This window comes from Oryctolagus cuniculus, chromosome 9 (assembly GCF_051225735.1).
Source record: "Oryctolagus cuniculus isolate XC-2025 breed Fujian yellow rabbit chromosome 9, ASM5122573v1, whole genome shotgun sequence".
NCBI lineage: Eukaryota > Metazoa > Chordata > Mammalia > Lagomorpha > Leporidae > Oryctolagus > Oryctolagus cuniculus.
This window is the reverse complement of record NC_142875.1, coordinates 111,594,767-111,612,429: the sequence shown is the minus strand read 5'-3', so window position 1 is coordinate 111,612,429 and position 17,663 is coordinate 111,594,767. Positions and strand designations below refer to the sequence as shown.

The following is a 17,663-nucleotide window of genomic DNA, read 5'->3' as shown; positions in this document are numbered from 1 at the left end:
TTGAAAATAGAGTTACATAGAGAGAAGTAGAGAAAGAGAGAAAAAAAATCTTCCATTCTCTGGTTCATTCCTCAAATTGCTACAACACATAGGGCTGAGCCAGACCAAAACCTAGAACTCCATCCAATCTCCTATGTGGTTGGCAAGGGCCCAAATACTTGGGACATGTTCTACTGCTTTCCCAGGTGCATTAACAGGGAGCTGAATTGGAAGTGGAGCAGCTGGCACTCCCAACTGGTACTAACATGGGAGTAGGTGGCAGCTTAACCCTCTGTGGCATAGTGCTGGCCCAGCTGTTTCTTGGATTTGAACACAGTAGGCTCATTTTCAGCATAAGGTTTAAGAAGTCTCCTGTTGTCTTCATGGCCTGCATCTGTTAGTCTTCATTTAACAGCCTCCTGGGAAGTTTTACCAATGATAGGCGAGATCACTATGTTGTGTCCCATGGTTTCTGAGTCTTTCCTTCATCCTTGTGCAGGTGGGGAAGTGGAAAGACAAATCCCTGCAAATGAAGTACTACGTGTGGCCCCGCATGTGTCCTGAGACTGAAGAACAGGAGGATGACCACCTGAGCATTGTCACCCTGGAGGAGGCACCATTTGTCATTGTGGAGAGTGTGGACCCTCTGAGTGGAACCTGCATGAGGAACACAGTCCCCTGCCAGAAGCGCATCATCTCTGAGTATGACACTCTCCCTGATGGCTCTGGAGGCAGGGGTGGGGCAGATGGGATGCAGCTGTGAGCCTGGGACCATGTATGAGGCATGGAATGAGTTGGGCACCATGTCCAATTCTCAGTTCCTCTCAAGCTTTGTATTCACTGGCAGCTCTGTGGTCTGGTGTCTGGGTCTGTCTAGATCCCAGCCTGGCAGAATGGATGCTGGCCAGGATAACATCCCTTTGGCCTTGCCTGGCCTCAACCACCAGGGTCTCAAGTTTATGGAGATTTAAATTTACTGTTGATGTTGAAATATGTTTTCTTGGACCAGCATGCTCTAAAATTTTGAGATTTAATGCCATCTTTTTTTAATAGATAAAAGTATTCTCTGCTGAGACAAGTCAGGGTAATGGCTCTGTTTGGTGAGGATGGGAAATACCTGGAAGGCAGAACAGGCAGCCACCCAGGTGGCTTTTCTGTCCTTGGGTTAAGGCACTGGTTCAAAGGGAGAGTTCAGTGTGTGAAAATTCATCAAATAGATCCCTAGGATGTGTACCCTTCCCTGATGTATATTGTGCTTCAAAGGCATGTTTAAATTTTTCATAAAACGTGGCTCAATGTGATGAGATAATGAAAATATTGCAGTTCTGGAATGATTTATTCCTTCATTCAGGTCTCTTATAAATTATGCTGAGCTGTGAAGGGGTGGCTCCTGCTTTGGGGTTGGAGATTTAATGACAAAGAGTAATATTCTGCCGCTTGTACAAAGCGTTGTTTTTGTTTTGTTTGTTTCTTTAACCGGCTAGGAATAAAACAGATGAGGAGCCAGGCTACATCAAAAAATGCTGCAAGGGGTTCTGCATTGATATCCTTAAGAAAATTTCTAAATCTGTGAAGTTCACTTATGACCTTTACCTGGTGACCAATGGCAAGCATGGGAAGAAAATCAATGGAACCTGGAATGGTATGATTGGAGAGGTGAGCATCAGCAGTTAAGAGCTGTTTCCATTATTCATTTATTTTGTTTCACTTGGATATTGTGTAAATACTCATCCAATGAATCTCAGAAAATACAACGTTGTAAATAGAATATGGTGTGGCTCTTTGTGAGGTCATGTGGTCCCTTGCCTTCCTGAATGTTCTAACTGGAGCATTGCACCTTTCTCTTCAGGTGGTCATGAAGAGAGCCTACATGGCAGTAGGATCACTCACCATCAATGAAGAACGCTCAGAGGTGGTCGACTTCTCTGTGCCCTTCATAGAGACTGGCATCAGTGTCATGGTGTCGCGCAGCAATGGGACTGTGTCCCCTTCTGCCTTCTTAGGTGAATGAGGTGTCTCCTGGGGGGAAGGGAATGGAAAGGACACACCAGGGCTCTTCATCTGGGAGGCGGTTTGCTAGGAAAATCAGAAGCCATGATGCCCTTTTGTAAGACAACAGTGGTGGACTGGTAACCAGTGGCCTTGCCTTGGTCTGATTCTCATCACTAAAGTCATCATTTGGCCTTGAGAAAGGTTGTTCCAGCAAGGGACTAAGTTTCCTTATCCACAGCAGGTATTTCATCCAGTTCATCTCAGAGGCTGCTTCCTACTATAATAATTTCCAAATCTGGATATCATTGAAATACCTATTTATTTTTAATTATCTTTAAGAAGTGAGCCCAGTGCTACCAAAGACAGATTTCTATTTTCACATGAAGCTTCTGAGGCTTTGCCAGACAGAGCAGATCTGATTTTTCCTCCCACCTCACCGCATCCTTCCCCATACCCTCTCTGCTTCCCCACCCTCCAGCATCTCTTAAATGTCAAAAGCCCTAGATGTGATATAAGACCAAGTGAATAAGGCCAAGATTTCAATTAGAAGAGGTCTTTTGTGAACTCATACCCCATATTTTTGCAGGGCCTATAGAGCAAAAGGTTAGAAAATAAAATGAAAACAGAATACTGGCCAGGAGACCAAAAACCTGGTTTGATCATCAGCAAGCTATAAGCCCTTGGACCAGTCACAACCTATCTAAGGAACGGCAGTGTGTATTAAGTGGGCAAAATAGAATAGACAGTGATTAACATTTATTTAAACGGTTACCCACAAAGAATTAATTCAATTAATGTCCTGCAAAGTAGAGTTACAGGTTCCGTAGAATTTCTCCATGAAGTCTTCAAATTTTGAGTTAATCTTCTTACTCAAAATGAAGCAAATTCTGGCCATGCCAGTTTTATGTGAAATACTATTAGATTGCATACATGCTATGTATTAATCTTCATAGTTGATGTATTTTTTTTCTTTACAAAGGTAATTGGAACATTAAGAGACACAAACAGAACAATGTAATACTTCTAACTCTGTCAGTATAGCACAGACGTCTGAACTGAAGGACCAGTGGCATATAGGTAGAGTGCTAGAATGATTTAGAAATGCCAAGTAGAGTGTGTTTCTTAGTGTGTTTGGTGGATGAGCAGCTAAATAGTTACAGGGATGAGAGAAGCCAACCTCTACTGAAAACCTACCATGTGGTAAGCCAGGCCTTACTGTACAACCTTAGGTTGCACTAGTAATACTAATCTTACACCCATTTTATAGCTTAGCAAACTGAATCTTAGACAGTTAAGCCATTTTCCAACAGTCTTTCAGCTAATAACTGGCAGATCCAGAATTAGAGTCTGGCTAAAGCCTGTGTTTAATACAGGTGAGGTCATTTCAGAGTTCAACCCCTGATCTAGGAACCAGTGCAGTGGACAGAGACAAAGGTGCAACGTAAAACAATGGGACAAGGAAGACTTTGTACCTCTGAGGATCTGAGTTTGCAACCAGGCCCTGCCACTTTCTGAGTATATACTTGGAAAGGACCTTGGCATTTCATTCTTAGTTTATTCCTTTGTAAAACAGAAAATGCAGTCCCATTGTAGGAGAACTGTTAAAGGGATCATACTCCTATGTGGTATGTGGTAACAGTACTTTCTAAACTGCAGACCAATACATATGTTTACTGAACTTTTTGAATAGAAAGTTGCCCTGGGATTAGGTGGGGAAAGGAGATCATAGAAGGGATGTTTTTATTCAGTTATCTCTCAATCTTAAACAAAAGTGAAATCAGGGTAGGATAGCAAGGAGAGTCTTGCTATCATGCACAACAATGCAGAAGCTTTGAATTGTACCTTCTACCCTCACGGTCTCTGGCTGCCATTGAAAGGCTTTGTGTTTCATAATAAGTATATTAATCTCAGGAGCTTTATTAAGGGCCCTTTTAGATTGATTAAAAAATCAGGCTTTTATAATTCCTTTGGAAGCTCAATAGTAAAGTCAGTCTTGGAGTCCAAAAGATATTTCCTAATTTTCAGTCAATTTTACCCCTTTTTCAGCTTCATCTTTATTAATGACTTGGAAGATGGAGCAAACAGCATGTTAATTCACTTAGTTATGAGTTTACAATGTGATGTGACAGCTAAAAAGGCCAGAACTATTTTGAGACACAATTGAGGGAGCATTGCATCATGGGACAGAATAGCCATTGTCACTTTTTATAGCCCTTCAGAGAGATGGCTTCTGGAATATAGTGTTCAATTTCTGGACATCGCCAAGCCAGAGAGATTTAGCTCAACTGGAAGGGGTTCAGCAAAAATGAATAAAGATATTAAATAAAGCATGTGGAAAACATTCTCGCCATCTTGCCTGGTCTTGTCCCATCAACCCTGTCACTTGGTAATAGGGCATAGATTAGAGTTGTTCTGTGAATTAAAGCTTATTCACATTGCTGTGTCTCCTGTTATATTCCCATTGTTTCAGATACTGATATTCAATGTGTATGGACTTTTTTACCTTGACTCATACTTGTATTCTCTTACCCTAATTATGTCTAATAAAATATACCATATTGAAATGGATTGAAAAAGGAACTCTAGACCAGGAAGTTTAAGCATGCGGACACGGGACTTGGTTATTCATTGTACATAATTATCACCAAAACAATTTAACTCTGATGTGGTAGCCAAATCTATAGAGAATGCATTTGGTGGAAAGGCTTAGAAGCCCCAGGAAAGGCCTTTCCAGGCCTCCACTGTGTGCTGTGGCCGTAGAGATGAGAACATAAACCAAGTCAATCCAGTTTGATTCACTGGCTCTGTGTCTAGGTCTTCCAAGGCGCTGTTTACTCAAAGACTTCAAGAGTGACAGAAACTATAGTCTCTATAGCCTCAGAAGATTCATGGGCATGAGTCTGTCCTCCTCATGGCGGGGGGGGGGGGGGAGCAAGAGGGGAAGGGGGAAGAGGAGAGGAGAGGAGGAAAGAAAGAGAGGGAGGGAGGGAGAGAGAGTGAGTGAGTTAAGAGAAAGAAAGAACCCTTGAAACTCACCCATCCAAGAAACAGAGTTGCCCAGGCAACATAATTCTTGCTTCTTCTTCTTCCAGGATCTGTCTTACACTGAAGGCATGCAATGAACTTTAGTTTATTCTCCCCCAAAACTCACATTTGCCTGATCCAGTGAATAGATGAATTAATGAGAGTCTGTTTGTTCTCTGCTTTAACCCTGGGCATTGTTTTCTTTTCCTTCCCCAGAGCCATTCAGTGCGGATGTGTGGGTCATGATGTTTGTGATGCTGCTAATCGTCTCAGCTGTGGCTGTCTTTGTCTTTGAGTACTTCAGCCCTGTGGGTTATAACAGGTGCCTCGCTGATGGCAGAGGTAAGGCCAGCTGGAACTGCTCCATATCTGCACTTTCTCTGTTGGTAATTCCAAATCCATGTACCCCTCATGTGTTACCTGCATCCTCACTAACTTATCTAGTTCTGAAAAAGTAATCCTTAGCTTTTTTAGATCACCAGCTTGGTGGCTTAGTTGAAATACCCCAACTAAGATGTTTGAATCTGTATGTGCCCTGCTCTGTTCATGGCTGGCCCCAAGCCTATTTGCACCCCTAAGAAAATGAGAGGAAGGATGAGTAGGAGCTACAGGCAGCAACAACACACCCAGGAAACTATTTTAATAAACTTAGGCTCTGGGAAGTGTGTTAGAACAGATGTGACTAACAAGGCAGATGGTACACATGCATAAGGAAGAAGGGAAAATAGGTTATCCAGGGTCTTTGCAGGTGGTTGGGGCTAGTAGAGTTCCCCACTGCCAAAGGGTCACTGCTGAGGTACGTGATTTCTAAAACCTACATCCCTAGCTCAACTCCTTGCCATGGAGTCTAGGAGCTCAGTGTTTGAAATACAATGGAAGAGGAAAACAGTTCTAGCCAATAGCTATGAGTGGGGAGTTGCCCAATTTCTTGAGTAGGAAGGTTCAGAGATTTGAGGACTACCCGTGGTTCAGGGCATTTATGACACTTTTAAAATGCCCACTGCATTTTGGAAGAACCAATGAGATCCCTGTGTAGAGCCCCTCCAAAACTTCCTTAGAATCCTAGGATTAAGAAATATTTTACCAGGGCCAGCATTGTGGTGTAGCTGCTTAAGCTGCCATTTGCAGCACCAGCATCCCATATCAGAGTGTCATTTCAAGTCTCAGCTACTCTGATTCTGATCCAACTCTCTACTAATGCACCTGAGAAGGCAACAGATAATGGCCCAAGTGCTTGGGTCCCTGACACCCATGTGGGGAGACCTGGCTTGAGTTATGGGCTCCTGGCTTTGGTCTGGCTTTTCCCTGGCTGTTGTGGCCATTTGAGCATTGAATTAGCTGATACATAATCTCTCTGTGTGTCTCTTGATTTCTGATATCCTGCCTTTCAAACAAGCAAACAATCTTTTAAAAATAGTTTTTTAAAAGAAATATTTTACCTTCTCTGAGTATTTCCACTTCTAGAATGTGAGCTCTTTCCTTCAACGAGAAAAGATTCTTAACCCTGGTCATGCAGAAGAATTACCTGTGGGACATTTGAAAAACTAAGGTTCTTGAGCCTAATGTTCTGATTCACCAAGTCTAGGATGGTGATTGGCCCACTGTGTGCTTTAAAATAATGATTCTGCAACCTGGTAGCACATTAGCATGAGCAGCCCCACTCCACACTAATTTAATAAGAATAGCTTGGAGTAGGTTACCAGGCAGCAATATTTTGAAAAGCTGCCCTCGTTTTTTTGTTGAATTTATAGTCTAGACATGAATTAGCACTTCATTGACATGGTGCAGATGTCGATGTGTCTTTTCATTTGGTTGGTATATTCTGAGGTAGGATTCTGGCTGTCTCCACAGTATGGTGTTGTCAGAGGGTTTTCTTCCTATAACAGATCACCCTGAAGCTGTGGCATGTATCTCAGCCTTAGAGGTACCAGTAAGAAGTATACCCTTGGGAAATACATGAGCATATACATAGCCTGGCAGTGTCAAGAGCTAAAGTTTGTGCTTCCCTCTCACTCTTAAAAAGCCAGGTGCAAACCCAATCCTACAAAACTCAAAGCAAAGTTTTTCTTTTTTAAAAAAAAATACTCATTTATTAATTTGAAAGTCAGAATTAGGGAAAGACAGAGAGAGCTTCCATCTGTTGGTTCACTCCCCAGATAGCCCCAACAGCTACAACTGAGCCAATCCAAATCCAGGAGCTTTTTCAGGATCTTACATGAGGGTGCAGGACACAAGTACTTGGACCATCTTCTGTTGCTTTCTCAGGTGATTAGCAGAGAGTTGGACCAAATGTGGAGCAGCTGGCCCTCAAACCGTCTGCCCAAATTGGATGCTTGTGCCCCAGGCGGCATTTTCATCCGCTACACAACAGTGCTAGCCCCAGAGCAAGTTTTCAATTCCTCACTTTACCAAAGGATGCTTGTCTTGACAGAGGAATTCACAGGGTGCCACTTTAAACACCAAGTCTCCTTAGAGCATTTTACAACTTACAAACCTTTGATTTATAAGCAACTTTTTAGTTACACATCTGTTGCATGAAACAAGGTCCACATGCACAGATGTGTGTGCACAGTTAGATATTGAACTCAACATGTGTAGTCCCTGACAATTTACTTGGCTGAGCAGATGCTGTCAGGATCACAGATCACATCCTAAGACCTGTGCTAAGATGTTATCAAATTGTGCAAGCAGATGTTCCTTTCTGCAGTGGAAGGGCTGCATCTTGGAGATTCAGACAACAGACACGATTCTACCATCACCACAGATAGCAGAGGGTACAATACATTACAGTGATGGGCAGAAAGGTGGGTGGAGAGAAGCCAAAGTCAAAGAGAGGGGCATGCCTTGTCCTTTCTCCCTGGGCTTTCTGATAATTCTCTCACACAGAAGCTACTACTAGAAGAACCAGTTGGGAAGTATGGGCATTGGAAGGAGGTCAAGGCTGTCTTTGAAACACTGAGGGCTAAGTGCTAGAAGCCAATAAAAAGTCAGGAGAAGCGCATTCAGAGCCATTCTACCTCAGTGTGACTAGCCTTAGAGGAGATTTATGACAAAGGTAGCAAAAGTCTGCACATAATTCTTGCTGACACATTTGGAAGCTGAAATGCTTTCTTGGTATTTATAAATATAAAACAGGAAAACTATAATTAATGGCCCAAGTATGACCAAAAAAGGTCTTTGCTATTCAGTTTTTATGTGATCTTGAGGGTCTTGTAAATGGTGGCAGACAGATCACTCCTCCCAGGCACCAACTGAGTCATGACCAGTAATTGAAGAAAGACACACACACACACACACCACACACACACACACACACACACACACACACACTTGGACTTTTAAGTATCCCTCTTTTGCTTTCACAAGAGAAGAGGAAACAAGTTATCAAATCAGAAAACTGTCTATAAAAGAATACAGGCTTAGAGTTGGCTGCTTTGGACAGGAGCTCACCAGCTCAACATATTTGTAGGTTGAAATAGAACCAGTGATTCTGGTTTAACTGTTTACCTGTTTCTTTTTGTCCTGCCAGAGCCAGGAGGCCCATCTTTCACCATTGGCAAAGCTATTTGGTTACTCTGGGGTCTGGTGTTCAACAACTCCGTACCTGTGCAGAACCCAAAGGGGACCACCTCCAAGATCATGGTGTCGGTGTGGGCCTTCTTTGCTGTCATCTTCCTGGCTAGCTACACTGCCAACTTAGCTGCCTTCATGATCCAAGAGGAATATGTGGACCAGGTTTCTGGCCTGAGTGACAAAAAGGTAAGAGACCTATGTGAAATTTGTCATCTTTCACTCCATCTTGTTCTCAAAATTCTCCTGTCCATTTTGTCTTGAGAATTGACAGGTCTTCTGTTTTTCTTAAACTGGGGCATGGGAGTGGAAATCAGTTTCCCTACTGAAATAATAGGACTACATGTTTACCTCCTGATTTGTGAAAGGTTGTCAAAAGTACTCCCCAGGTGGCAAATAAGGAGCTTGGTGTGTTAGAGGCTTTCTGAATATCTGGTAGCTCTTGGTGCTTTTGGTTAGGTAGCTCTGTCAGCACTCGGTAACCCACTAGGTGGTTATTAGAGGGTTGCCCCTGTGTACCCACATGGAAAAGACTGGAGCATTAAGGTCTCATTTTCTTCCCAGTGGTGTTTGACTGTGGGCTCTCCTTTTGTTTTTCTACACACGCATGTATTCTTACGACTGAGCAGGAGGGTTGTTCACATTGTGTCTTGAAGAGAAGTAACTGCTGTTTAACTCAATGAGGGCCCTCTGTGCTGCTGATAAATGGGTTGCCTGCAAACCAACTGTAGCCCTCCCCATGGGCCTGTGCATTCAAGAGTAGGAACATATTCTCTGGTCTTCATAATTTCTGCACATGGATGTACTAAGCCTTCTAGGTCTGTCTGAGGCGTCACAGTGAGGACAATCTAAGACTAATGACAGGAGCCTCCTTCATGAAGTGTCCAGTAGAGCTAAGGGCCAAAATAATTGTGGAGACTTTTACTCACAACCAATTCTCTATTTCCTTAAGACTTAGAAAATATTATTCCCCACCCCAACTTGTAACTCCAGGATTAAGCCAGAAGATAATGGGATATGGACAAAGTGCCTTAAGATCAAATAATGTCTTATCACATGGTTTAGGTTTCCTCAATATGAAACCCTAGACATGTAAGCAAATGGTTTGAGAGGAGTGAACAGAAGATATATTATCTTTGGGGTCTAAGGTTCTGATTTTTCTATCTATCCATCTCTACTCGTTGGGAACATTCAAAACCATGTTGGGAAAATAAACAATATCTTTAGGAAATGAGAAATGTATATATTATGTGTATATGTATATATATGTGTGTGTGTGTGTGTGTGAGAGAGAGACATTCACTGTATTTGATTCATTGTATTATCTTGTCCTCTGATTTATCTTCCTCTATAATTTTTCTTCCTTATTTTTAAACTATTCTTTCATATTTCCTTCTCCTTTGTTTTAAGATTTTAATTATCTAACTCATGATGTGTTATATATTCATATATTCATTCATTTAAATTTCTCTCTCTCACACACACATGCATGTACACATTGTTCCTTCATCAACATCTTTCAACATTTGATCCTCACTAGAGTTTGAATTAGATACCTGCTATCACCCCATGTTACAACCATGACCACTCTCACAGCTATCACCTTTTGTGACTATTTCTGTGACCCATGTAGTAGTATTGATAAGAAAAACAACTTGGGGATAAGAGCTTGGATGTGGTGTAGATAAGGTAGACCTTGCCTTCCTGGATACATGGATATTGTGGAAGTTTAATGGGCCATGCCCCCATGTGTAGATTCTCAGAAGGTATACCAGATCATGTCCTCTCACCAGAAGATGGCAGAGGTATAGTGGATTGTGAAGCCACATGGAGTATGGTGGGGTCATGTCACCTTGCACTGATGTAGCAGAGTGTAGAGACCATGTCCTCATGTATGAATGTAGCAGAATGTTGTGGGACCATGTCACCATATGCTAATATGGCAGCTGAATAATAGCCTACAGCCCTTCTTAGAGCTCCAGACTGTTCAAAGGGGAACCACCATATATATTACAATGTTTTCTTCAATTGTCTATGAAAATTTCTTGAAACACTGAATCTTCTTATACCATTGTGAGCTACCCAGCAACAACTGAAAGCATGTCTTCATTTGAACTAAGCACAGTTAGAATGGAGGGAAGTTGTTTTGCCTTGTGTGGTTTTGAAAGAACCTAATCATCCCATGCTGTTTGATGCAGAGAGGATATGAACTTGACCTCTCTACCACATTGGTTATATTCTGAAATTTTGGATCCCATCAGTTCTGTCAAAGACTTTTCAGCATGTCCCAACTCTCTAGTCTTTTTTTAAGCTTTTATTTAATGAATGCAAATTTCATAGGTACAACTTTAGGAATACAGTTGTTCTTCCCTCCATACCGGCCCTCCCACCCCAACTCCTGTCCAGCCCCCTCTCCCATCCCATTCTTCATTAAGATTCATTTTTAATTAACTTTTATACAGAAGACCAACTCTATACTAAGTAAAGATTTCAACAGTTTGCACCCCCATACACACACATACAATTTATTAAGTACTGTTGGAGAACAGCTTTTGCAGTTAATCCTCATAGTACAACTCATTAAGGACAGAGGTCTTACATGGGGATTAAGTGCACAATGACTTCTGTTGTTAATTTAACAAATAACACTCTTATTTATGATGTCAGTGATCATCTGAGGCTCTTGCCATGAGCTGCCAAGGCAATAGAAGCCTTTTGAGACCACAAACTCCGTCAGTATTTAGACAGGGCCATACGTAAAGTGGAAGTACTCCTCTCCTTCCTTCAGAGAAAAGTACATCCTTTGATGACCCCTTCTTTCCACTGGGATCTCACTCACAGAGATCCTTCATGTAGGACATTCTTTGCCACGTTGTTTTTGCTTGCCTTTTTTTTTTCTTTTGGACAGGCAGAGTGGACAGTGTGAGAGAGAGACAGAGAGAAAGGTCTTCCTTTCACCGTTGGTTCACCCTCCAGTGGCCGCCGCAGCTGGTGCGCTGCAGCCAGTGCACCACGCCGATCCGATGGCAGGAGCCAGGTGCTTCTCCTGGTCTCCCATGGGGTGCAGGACCCAAGCACTTGGGCCATCCTCCACTGTACTCCCTGGCCACAGCAGAGAGCTGGCCTGGAAGAGGGGCAACCCAGGACAGAATCTGGCACCCTGACCGGGACTAGAACCCAGTGTGCAGGTGCCGCGAGGCGGAGGATTAGCCTATTGAGCCGCAGCGCCGGCTGTTTTGGCTTTCAATGCCTGAAACACTCTAATGGGCTTTTCAGCCAGATCCAACTGCCTTAAGGGCTGATCCTGAGGTCAGAGTGTTACTTAAAGGGATTGTCATTCTATGGCTCTGCTGTGTGTGCTGCTTCCCATGTTGGACATTCTCTCCTTTTTAATTCTATTTTTAGTACCAGGCAGTTGATGCTATTTATATGATCACTTGACCACTTAGTCCTATCTATATGTTCACTTTAACACTTAATATGATCACTTTAACAAACTAATGGCATTTTTACAACCAGTTTTAATGGTATTTGGGGTCCCATGACAAGTTTTTAAACTATACCCTTAGTCCATAGAAATGTATGCAGAACTATACAGCTTTACAGTTACAAGCTTCCTCCTCCCTCTCTTATTCCCCCTCCTATTTTTTACTGAGATCTATTTTTTATTTTTGACAGGCAGAGTGGACAGTGAGAGAGAGAGAGAGAGAAAGGTCATCCTTTTGCCACTGGTTCACCTTCCAATGGCCGCCACGGCTGGCGCGCTGCGGCCAATGCACCGCGCTGATCCAAAGGCAGGAGCCAGGTGCTTCTCCTGTTCTCCCATGGGGTGCAGGGCCCAAGGACTTGGGCCGTCCTCCACTGCCTTCCTGGGCCACAGCAGAGAGCTGCGGAAGAGGGGCAACCAGGAAAGAATCCAGCGCCCCAACCGGGACTAGAACTCGAACTGTGCTGGCGCCGCTAGGTGGAGGATTAGCCTATTGAGCCATGGTGCCGGCCTGAGATCTATTTTCAATTGACTTAATACATGTATGATTAACTCTACGTTAGATAAAGAGTTCAACAGATAGTATGAAGAACAAAAAGACAAAAAAAAAATGAAACTGTTCCTTGTCAAAACAAGGGTTGCTCCAGTCATTGCTTCTCAAAGTGTACATTTAACTTCTGTGGATTTTGTTTTAGGTGCTTTATTTGTTCTTACATATCAGGGAGAACATATGGTATTTGTCCCTTTGGGATTGGCTTATTTCACTAAGTATGATGTTTTCTAGATTGATCCATTTTGTTGCAAATGACCGGATTTCATTTTATTTTTTATTGCTGTGCAGTATGCCATAGTGTACATATCCCACAATTTCTTTATCCTGTCTTCAATTGATGGGCATTTCAGTTGATTCCATGGCTTAGCTATTGTGAATTGAGCAGCAATAAACATGGAAGTGCAGATTGCTCTTTCATTTCCCTTGGGTAAATTCCTAGGAGTGGGATGGATGGGTCACATGGTAGACCTATATTCAGATTTTTGAGGTATCTCCATACTGTCTTCCATAATGGCTTTACCAGTTTGCATTCCCACCAGCGGTGGAATAGGGTTCCTTTTTCTTCACATCCTTGCCAGCATTTGTTGTTGTTTTATTTCTGTATGAAAGCCATTCTAACTGGGGTAAGGTGAAACCTCATTGTGGCTTTGATTTGCATTTCCCTGATTGCTAGTGATCCTGAACATTTTTTCATATGTCTTTTGGCCATTTGGATTTCTTCTTTTGAAAAATGTTTAAGTCCTTGGCCCATCTCTTAACTTCATTGGTTGGTTTGTTTTTGTGAAGTTTCTTGATCTCTTTGTAGATTCTGGTTATTAATCCTTTATCTGTTGCATAGTTCACAAATAATTTCTCCCATTCTGTCAACTGTCTCTCCACTTTCCTGCTTATTTTGCTTTACAGAAACTTCTCAATTTAAAGTAATCCCATTTGTTAATTTTGGCTTTGACTGCCTGTGCCTCTAGGGTATTTTCCAAGAACTCTTCACTTGTGTCAATGTCTTGCAGGGTTTCCCCAAAGTTCTCTAATAATTTGATGGTGTTGGTTCATAGATTTAGATCTTTAATGCATGTTGAATAGGTTTTTGTGTAAGGGGTAAAGTAGGGGTCTTGCTTCTTACTTCCGCATATGGAAATCCAGTTTTCTCAGCACCATTTGTTGAAGAGACTGTCCTTGCTCTGAGAATTGGTTTTAGATCCTTGATCAAATATAAGTTGATTATAGATGTTAGAATTTATTTCTGATGTTTCTATTCTGTTCCATTGGTCTGTCCATCTATTTGTACCAGTACCAGGCTGTTTTGATTATAACTCTCTTGTAGTATGCCTTGAAATCTGGTATTGTGGTGCCTCTGGCTTTGTTTTGTTGTATAAGATGGGTTAGTTATTCGATGGCACCTGAACCTCCATATGAATTTCAGCATTTTTGCTAGATCTGAAAAGAATATCTTTGGTATTTTGATTGATATCGCATTGAATCTGTAAAGAAGAATGGACATTTTGATGATATTGATTCTTCCAATCCATGAACATGGAAGATTTTCCATTTTTTCTATCTTCTGTTTATTTCTGTAATGTAAAAAATCTCATATAATTTTCATCATAGAGATCTTTGACATCCTTGGTTAAATTTATTCCAAGATATTTGATTTTTTTGTAGCTATTGTGAATGGGATTGGTCTTAGGAGTTCTTTCTCAGCTGTAGCATTTCTGTGTATACAAAGGCTGTTGATTTTTGTGTATTGACTTTATATCCTGCTACTTTACCAAACTCTTGTATGAGTTCCAATGGTCTCTTAGTGGAGTGTTTTGGATCCCCTATATATAGAATCATATCATCTGCAAATAGGGATAATTTGATTTCCTCCTCCCAAATTTGTATCCCTTTGACTTCTTTTTGTTGCCTAGTGGCTCTGGCTAAAACTTCCAGGATTGTTTGAATATTAATGGTGACAGTGGGCATCCTTGTCTAGTACTAGATCTCAGTGGGAATGCTTCCAAAGTTTCCCCATTCAGTGTGATGCTGGATGTTTGTCATAAATTGCTTGGATTGTGTTGAGGAATGTTCCTTCTATACCCAATTTGCTTAGAGTTTTCATCATGAAAGGGTGTTGTATTTTGTCAAATGCTTTCTCTGCATCTATTGAGATAATCATATGGTTTTTGTTCTTCAATTTGTTAATGTGATGTATAACATTGATTTGTGCATGTTGAACCATCCCTGCATACCAGGGATAAATCCCACTTTTTGGGTTTGGGTGGATGATCTTTCTGATGTTTTGTTAGATTCGATTGGCTAGAATTTTGTTATGCATTTTTGCATCTATGTTCATCAGGAAAATTGCTATGTAATTCTCTTTCTTTGTTGCATCTCTTCCAGGTTTAGAAATTAAAGTGATGCTGGCTTCATAGAAAGAATTTGGGAGGATTCCCTCCCTTTCAGTTGTTTTGAATAACTTGAGGATAATTGGAGTTAATTATTCTTTAAAAGTCTGGTAGAATTCAGCAGGGAAGCTATCCGGTCCTGGGCTTTTCTTTGTTAGGAGGTCTTTATTACTGATTCAATTTCTGTCTTGGTTATGGGTCTGTTTGTTTTTCTATGTCTTCATGGCTCAGTTTAGGTAGATTGTTATTTGTTCAGCAATCCATTTCTTCTAGGTTTCCCAGTTTGTTGTCATACAACTCTTTGTAGTAGTTTCTGATGATTCTTTTTGTTTCTGTGGTGTCTGTTGTTACATTTCCTTTTTCATCTCTAATTTTATTGAATTAGGTCTTCTCTCTCCGTTTTTGTTTAGTTGGGTCAATGGTATATCGATTTTGTTTATTTTTTCAAAAAGCAGCTCTTCCTTTTGCTGATATTCTGTATTCTTTTTGGTCTCAATTTTGTTGATTTCTTCTTTAATTTTAATTATTTCTTCTACTAGTTTTGGGTTTGGTTTCCCGTTTTTCTGATCCTTGAGGTGCATAGATAGTTGGTTTTTTGGTGCCTTTCCAGTTTCTTGAAGTAGGAATCAGTGGCTATAAACTTTCCTCTTAACAATACTTTTGCTGTACCCCACAAATTTTGGTAATGTTGTATTGTCATCTTCATTTGTTTCCAGAAATTCTTTGACTTCTCTTTTGATTTCTTCTATGATCCACAGTTCATTCAGAAACATGTCGTTCATTCCCCATGTGTTTGCATATGATGTAGAGATTCTTGAGTTGTTGATTTACAGCTTCATTACATTGTGGTCAGACAAGCTGAGTGGTATGATTTAATATTTTTGAATTTGTTGTCACTTTATGGCCTAGCATGTGATCCAATCCTAGAGAAAGTTCGATGTACTGGAGAGAAAAATGTGTACTTTGTGGCTGTAGAGTGGAAGACTCTGTAGATATCTGCTAGGTCTATCTGGTCTATGGTGTTGATAAACTCTATTGTTTCCTTGTTGATTTTCTGTCTGGTTGATATGTCCGTTGCTTAAAGTGAGGTATTGAAGTCCCCCATTACTATTGTATTTGAGTCTATATCTCCCTTTAAATCCCTTAACAATTCTTTTAAATAGCCAGGTGCCCTGCAATTGGTGCCTATAGATTTATAATAGTCACATCTTCTTGTTGAATTGGTCTTTTAATCATTATAAAGTGTCCTTCTTTGTCTCTTTTAATAGTTTTTGTGTTAAATTCTATTTTGTTTGATATTAGGATAGCCACACCAGGTCTTTTTTGGTTTCTGTTAGCATGGGTTATCTTTTCCATCCTTTCACTTTCAGTCTGGGTGCATCTTTGTTTGTAAGATGTGCTTCTTATAGGCAGCAAATAGATGGGTTTTCTTTTAAAATCCATTCAGCCAATCTGTGTTTTTTAACTGGGGAGTTGAGACCATTTACATTCAGTGTGACTATTGTTAAGTACCAACTTTGCCCTGCCATCTTTCCATATAGAGTCCTGTTTATGTATTTTGGATTTCATTTGTACTTTTGCTGGGTCATTTTCTGCATTCATCTTCTTTTGTAGTGATGTTCCTGTTTCTGTGTGTAGCACATCCTTGTGCATCTTTTGTAGGGCTGGCCGAGTAGTTAAAAATTCTTTCAATTTTGGCTTGTTGTAGAAGATCCTTATTTCTCCTTCATTCAGAAATAAGATTTTGCTTGGCATAGCATTTTGGGTTGACCTTTTTTTTTCTCTTAGGACTTGAAGTATGTCTTGCCACTGTATCCTTGCTGTAGAGTTTGCAATGAGAAGTCTGGAGTGAGTCTGATTGGATCTCCTCTGAATTTGATTTGTCGTTTCCGTCGTGCACATTTTAAGATCTGTTATTTATGTTTAACTGAGCAGAGTTTTGCTACAATGTGTCATGGTGAAGTTCTTTTCTGGTGTGTCTATTGGGAGTTCTGTACTTCTTGTACTTGGATGGCTTTTTCTGTCTCCAGATTGGGAAAGTTCTTTGTTATTTCATTAAGAAGGCCTTCTAATCCTTTCTCTTTCCACACCTTCCAGAATTCCTAGGATCCATAAGTTGGGCCATTTGATAGAATTTTGTAAATCTCCAATCATGATTTTTAATTTTTAATTTCTTCTTCTTATATTTAGTCTGACTGTATTATTTCCAGAAATTCTTTCTTCTGTCTCATCTATTCTATAGTTAAGCTTTTAACTGCACTTTTTATTTGATCTATTTAATTCTTCATTTCTAGTATTTCATACTGGCTTCTCTTTAATATCTCAATTTCTTGGGAGCACTTTTTATTTATTTAGATCATGAATTTTTTTCTAATTGCTTCTAAGTAATCTGACGATTAATTTTCTGAATTCCTTTGCTGGCATGTCCTTGATCTCTTCTTCAGCTTCCATTATTGAAGAGTTGTAGTGTTCATTTGGGGGGCTCATAGTATCTTCCTTATTCTTATTCAGGGATTTTCCTTTGATTTTTAGCATTTCTGGTTGCTTTTGTCTTAAATTTATGTCTTTGTGCTTGTGGTGAGATTTCCTTCTGCTATGAGCTGCTTTATGTCTGTGCATTACAAGTGGAAGGTTGCAGCCCCACTTCCTGGAGCCCTGATCACTTCTAGCTCAT

At 40.8% G+C, this 17,663-nt stretch overlaps 1 protein-coding gene across 12 annotated transcripts in view; it reads left to right on the top strand.

Moving 5' to 3' along the window:
- GRIN2B (glutamate ionotropic receptor NMDA type subunit 2B) overlaps nt 1-17,663 on the top strand; it is a 755,912-nt gene that overhangs the window by 688,808 nt on the left and 49,441 nt on the right. For all 12 annotated transcript variants that reach the window (XM_089303866.1, XM_089303864.1, XM_008259603.5 and 9 more), the window contains 5 exons: nt 479-681; nt 1,464-1,635; nt 1,829-1,982; nt 5,212-5,337; nt 8,525-8,754. In XM_089303866.1, the coding sequence (XP_089159992.1) occupies nt 479-681; nt 1,464-1,635; nt 1,829-1,982; nt 5,212-5,337; nt 8,525-8,754 (885 nt within the window). The remainder of the gene's footprint in view (nt 1-478; nt 682-1,463; nt 1,636-1,828; nt 1,983-5,211; nt 5,338-8,524; nt 8,755-17,663) is intronic.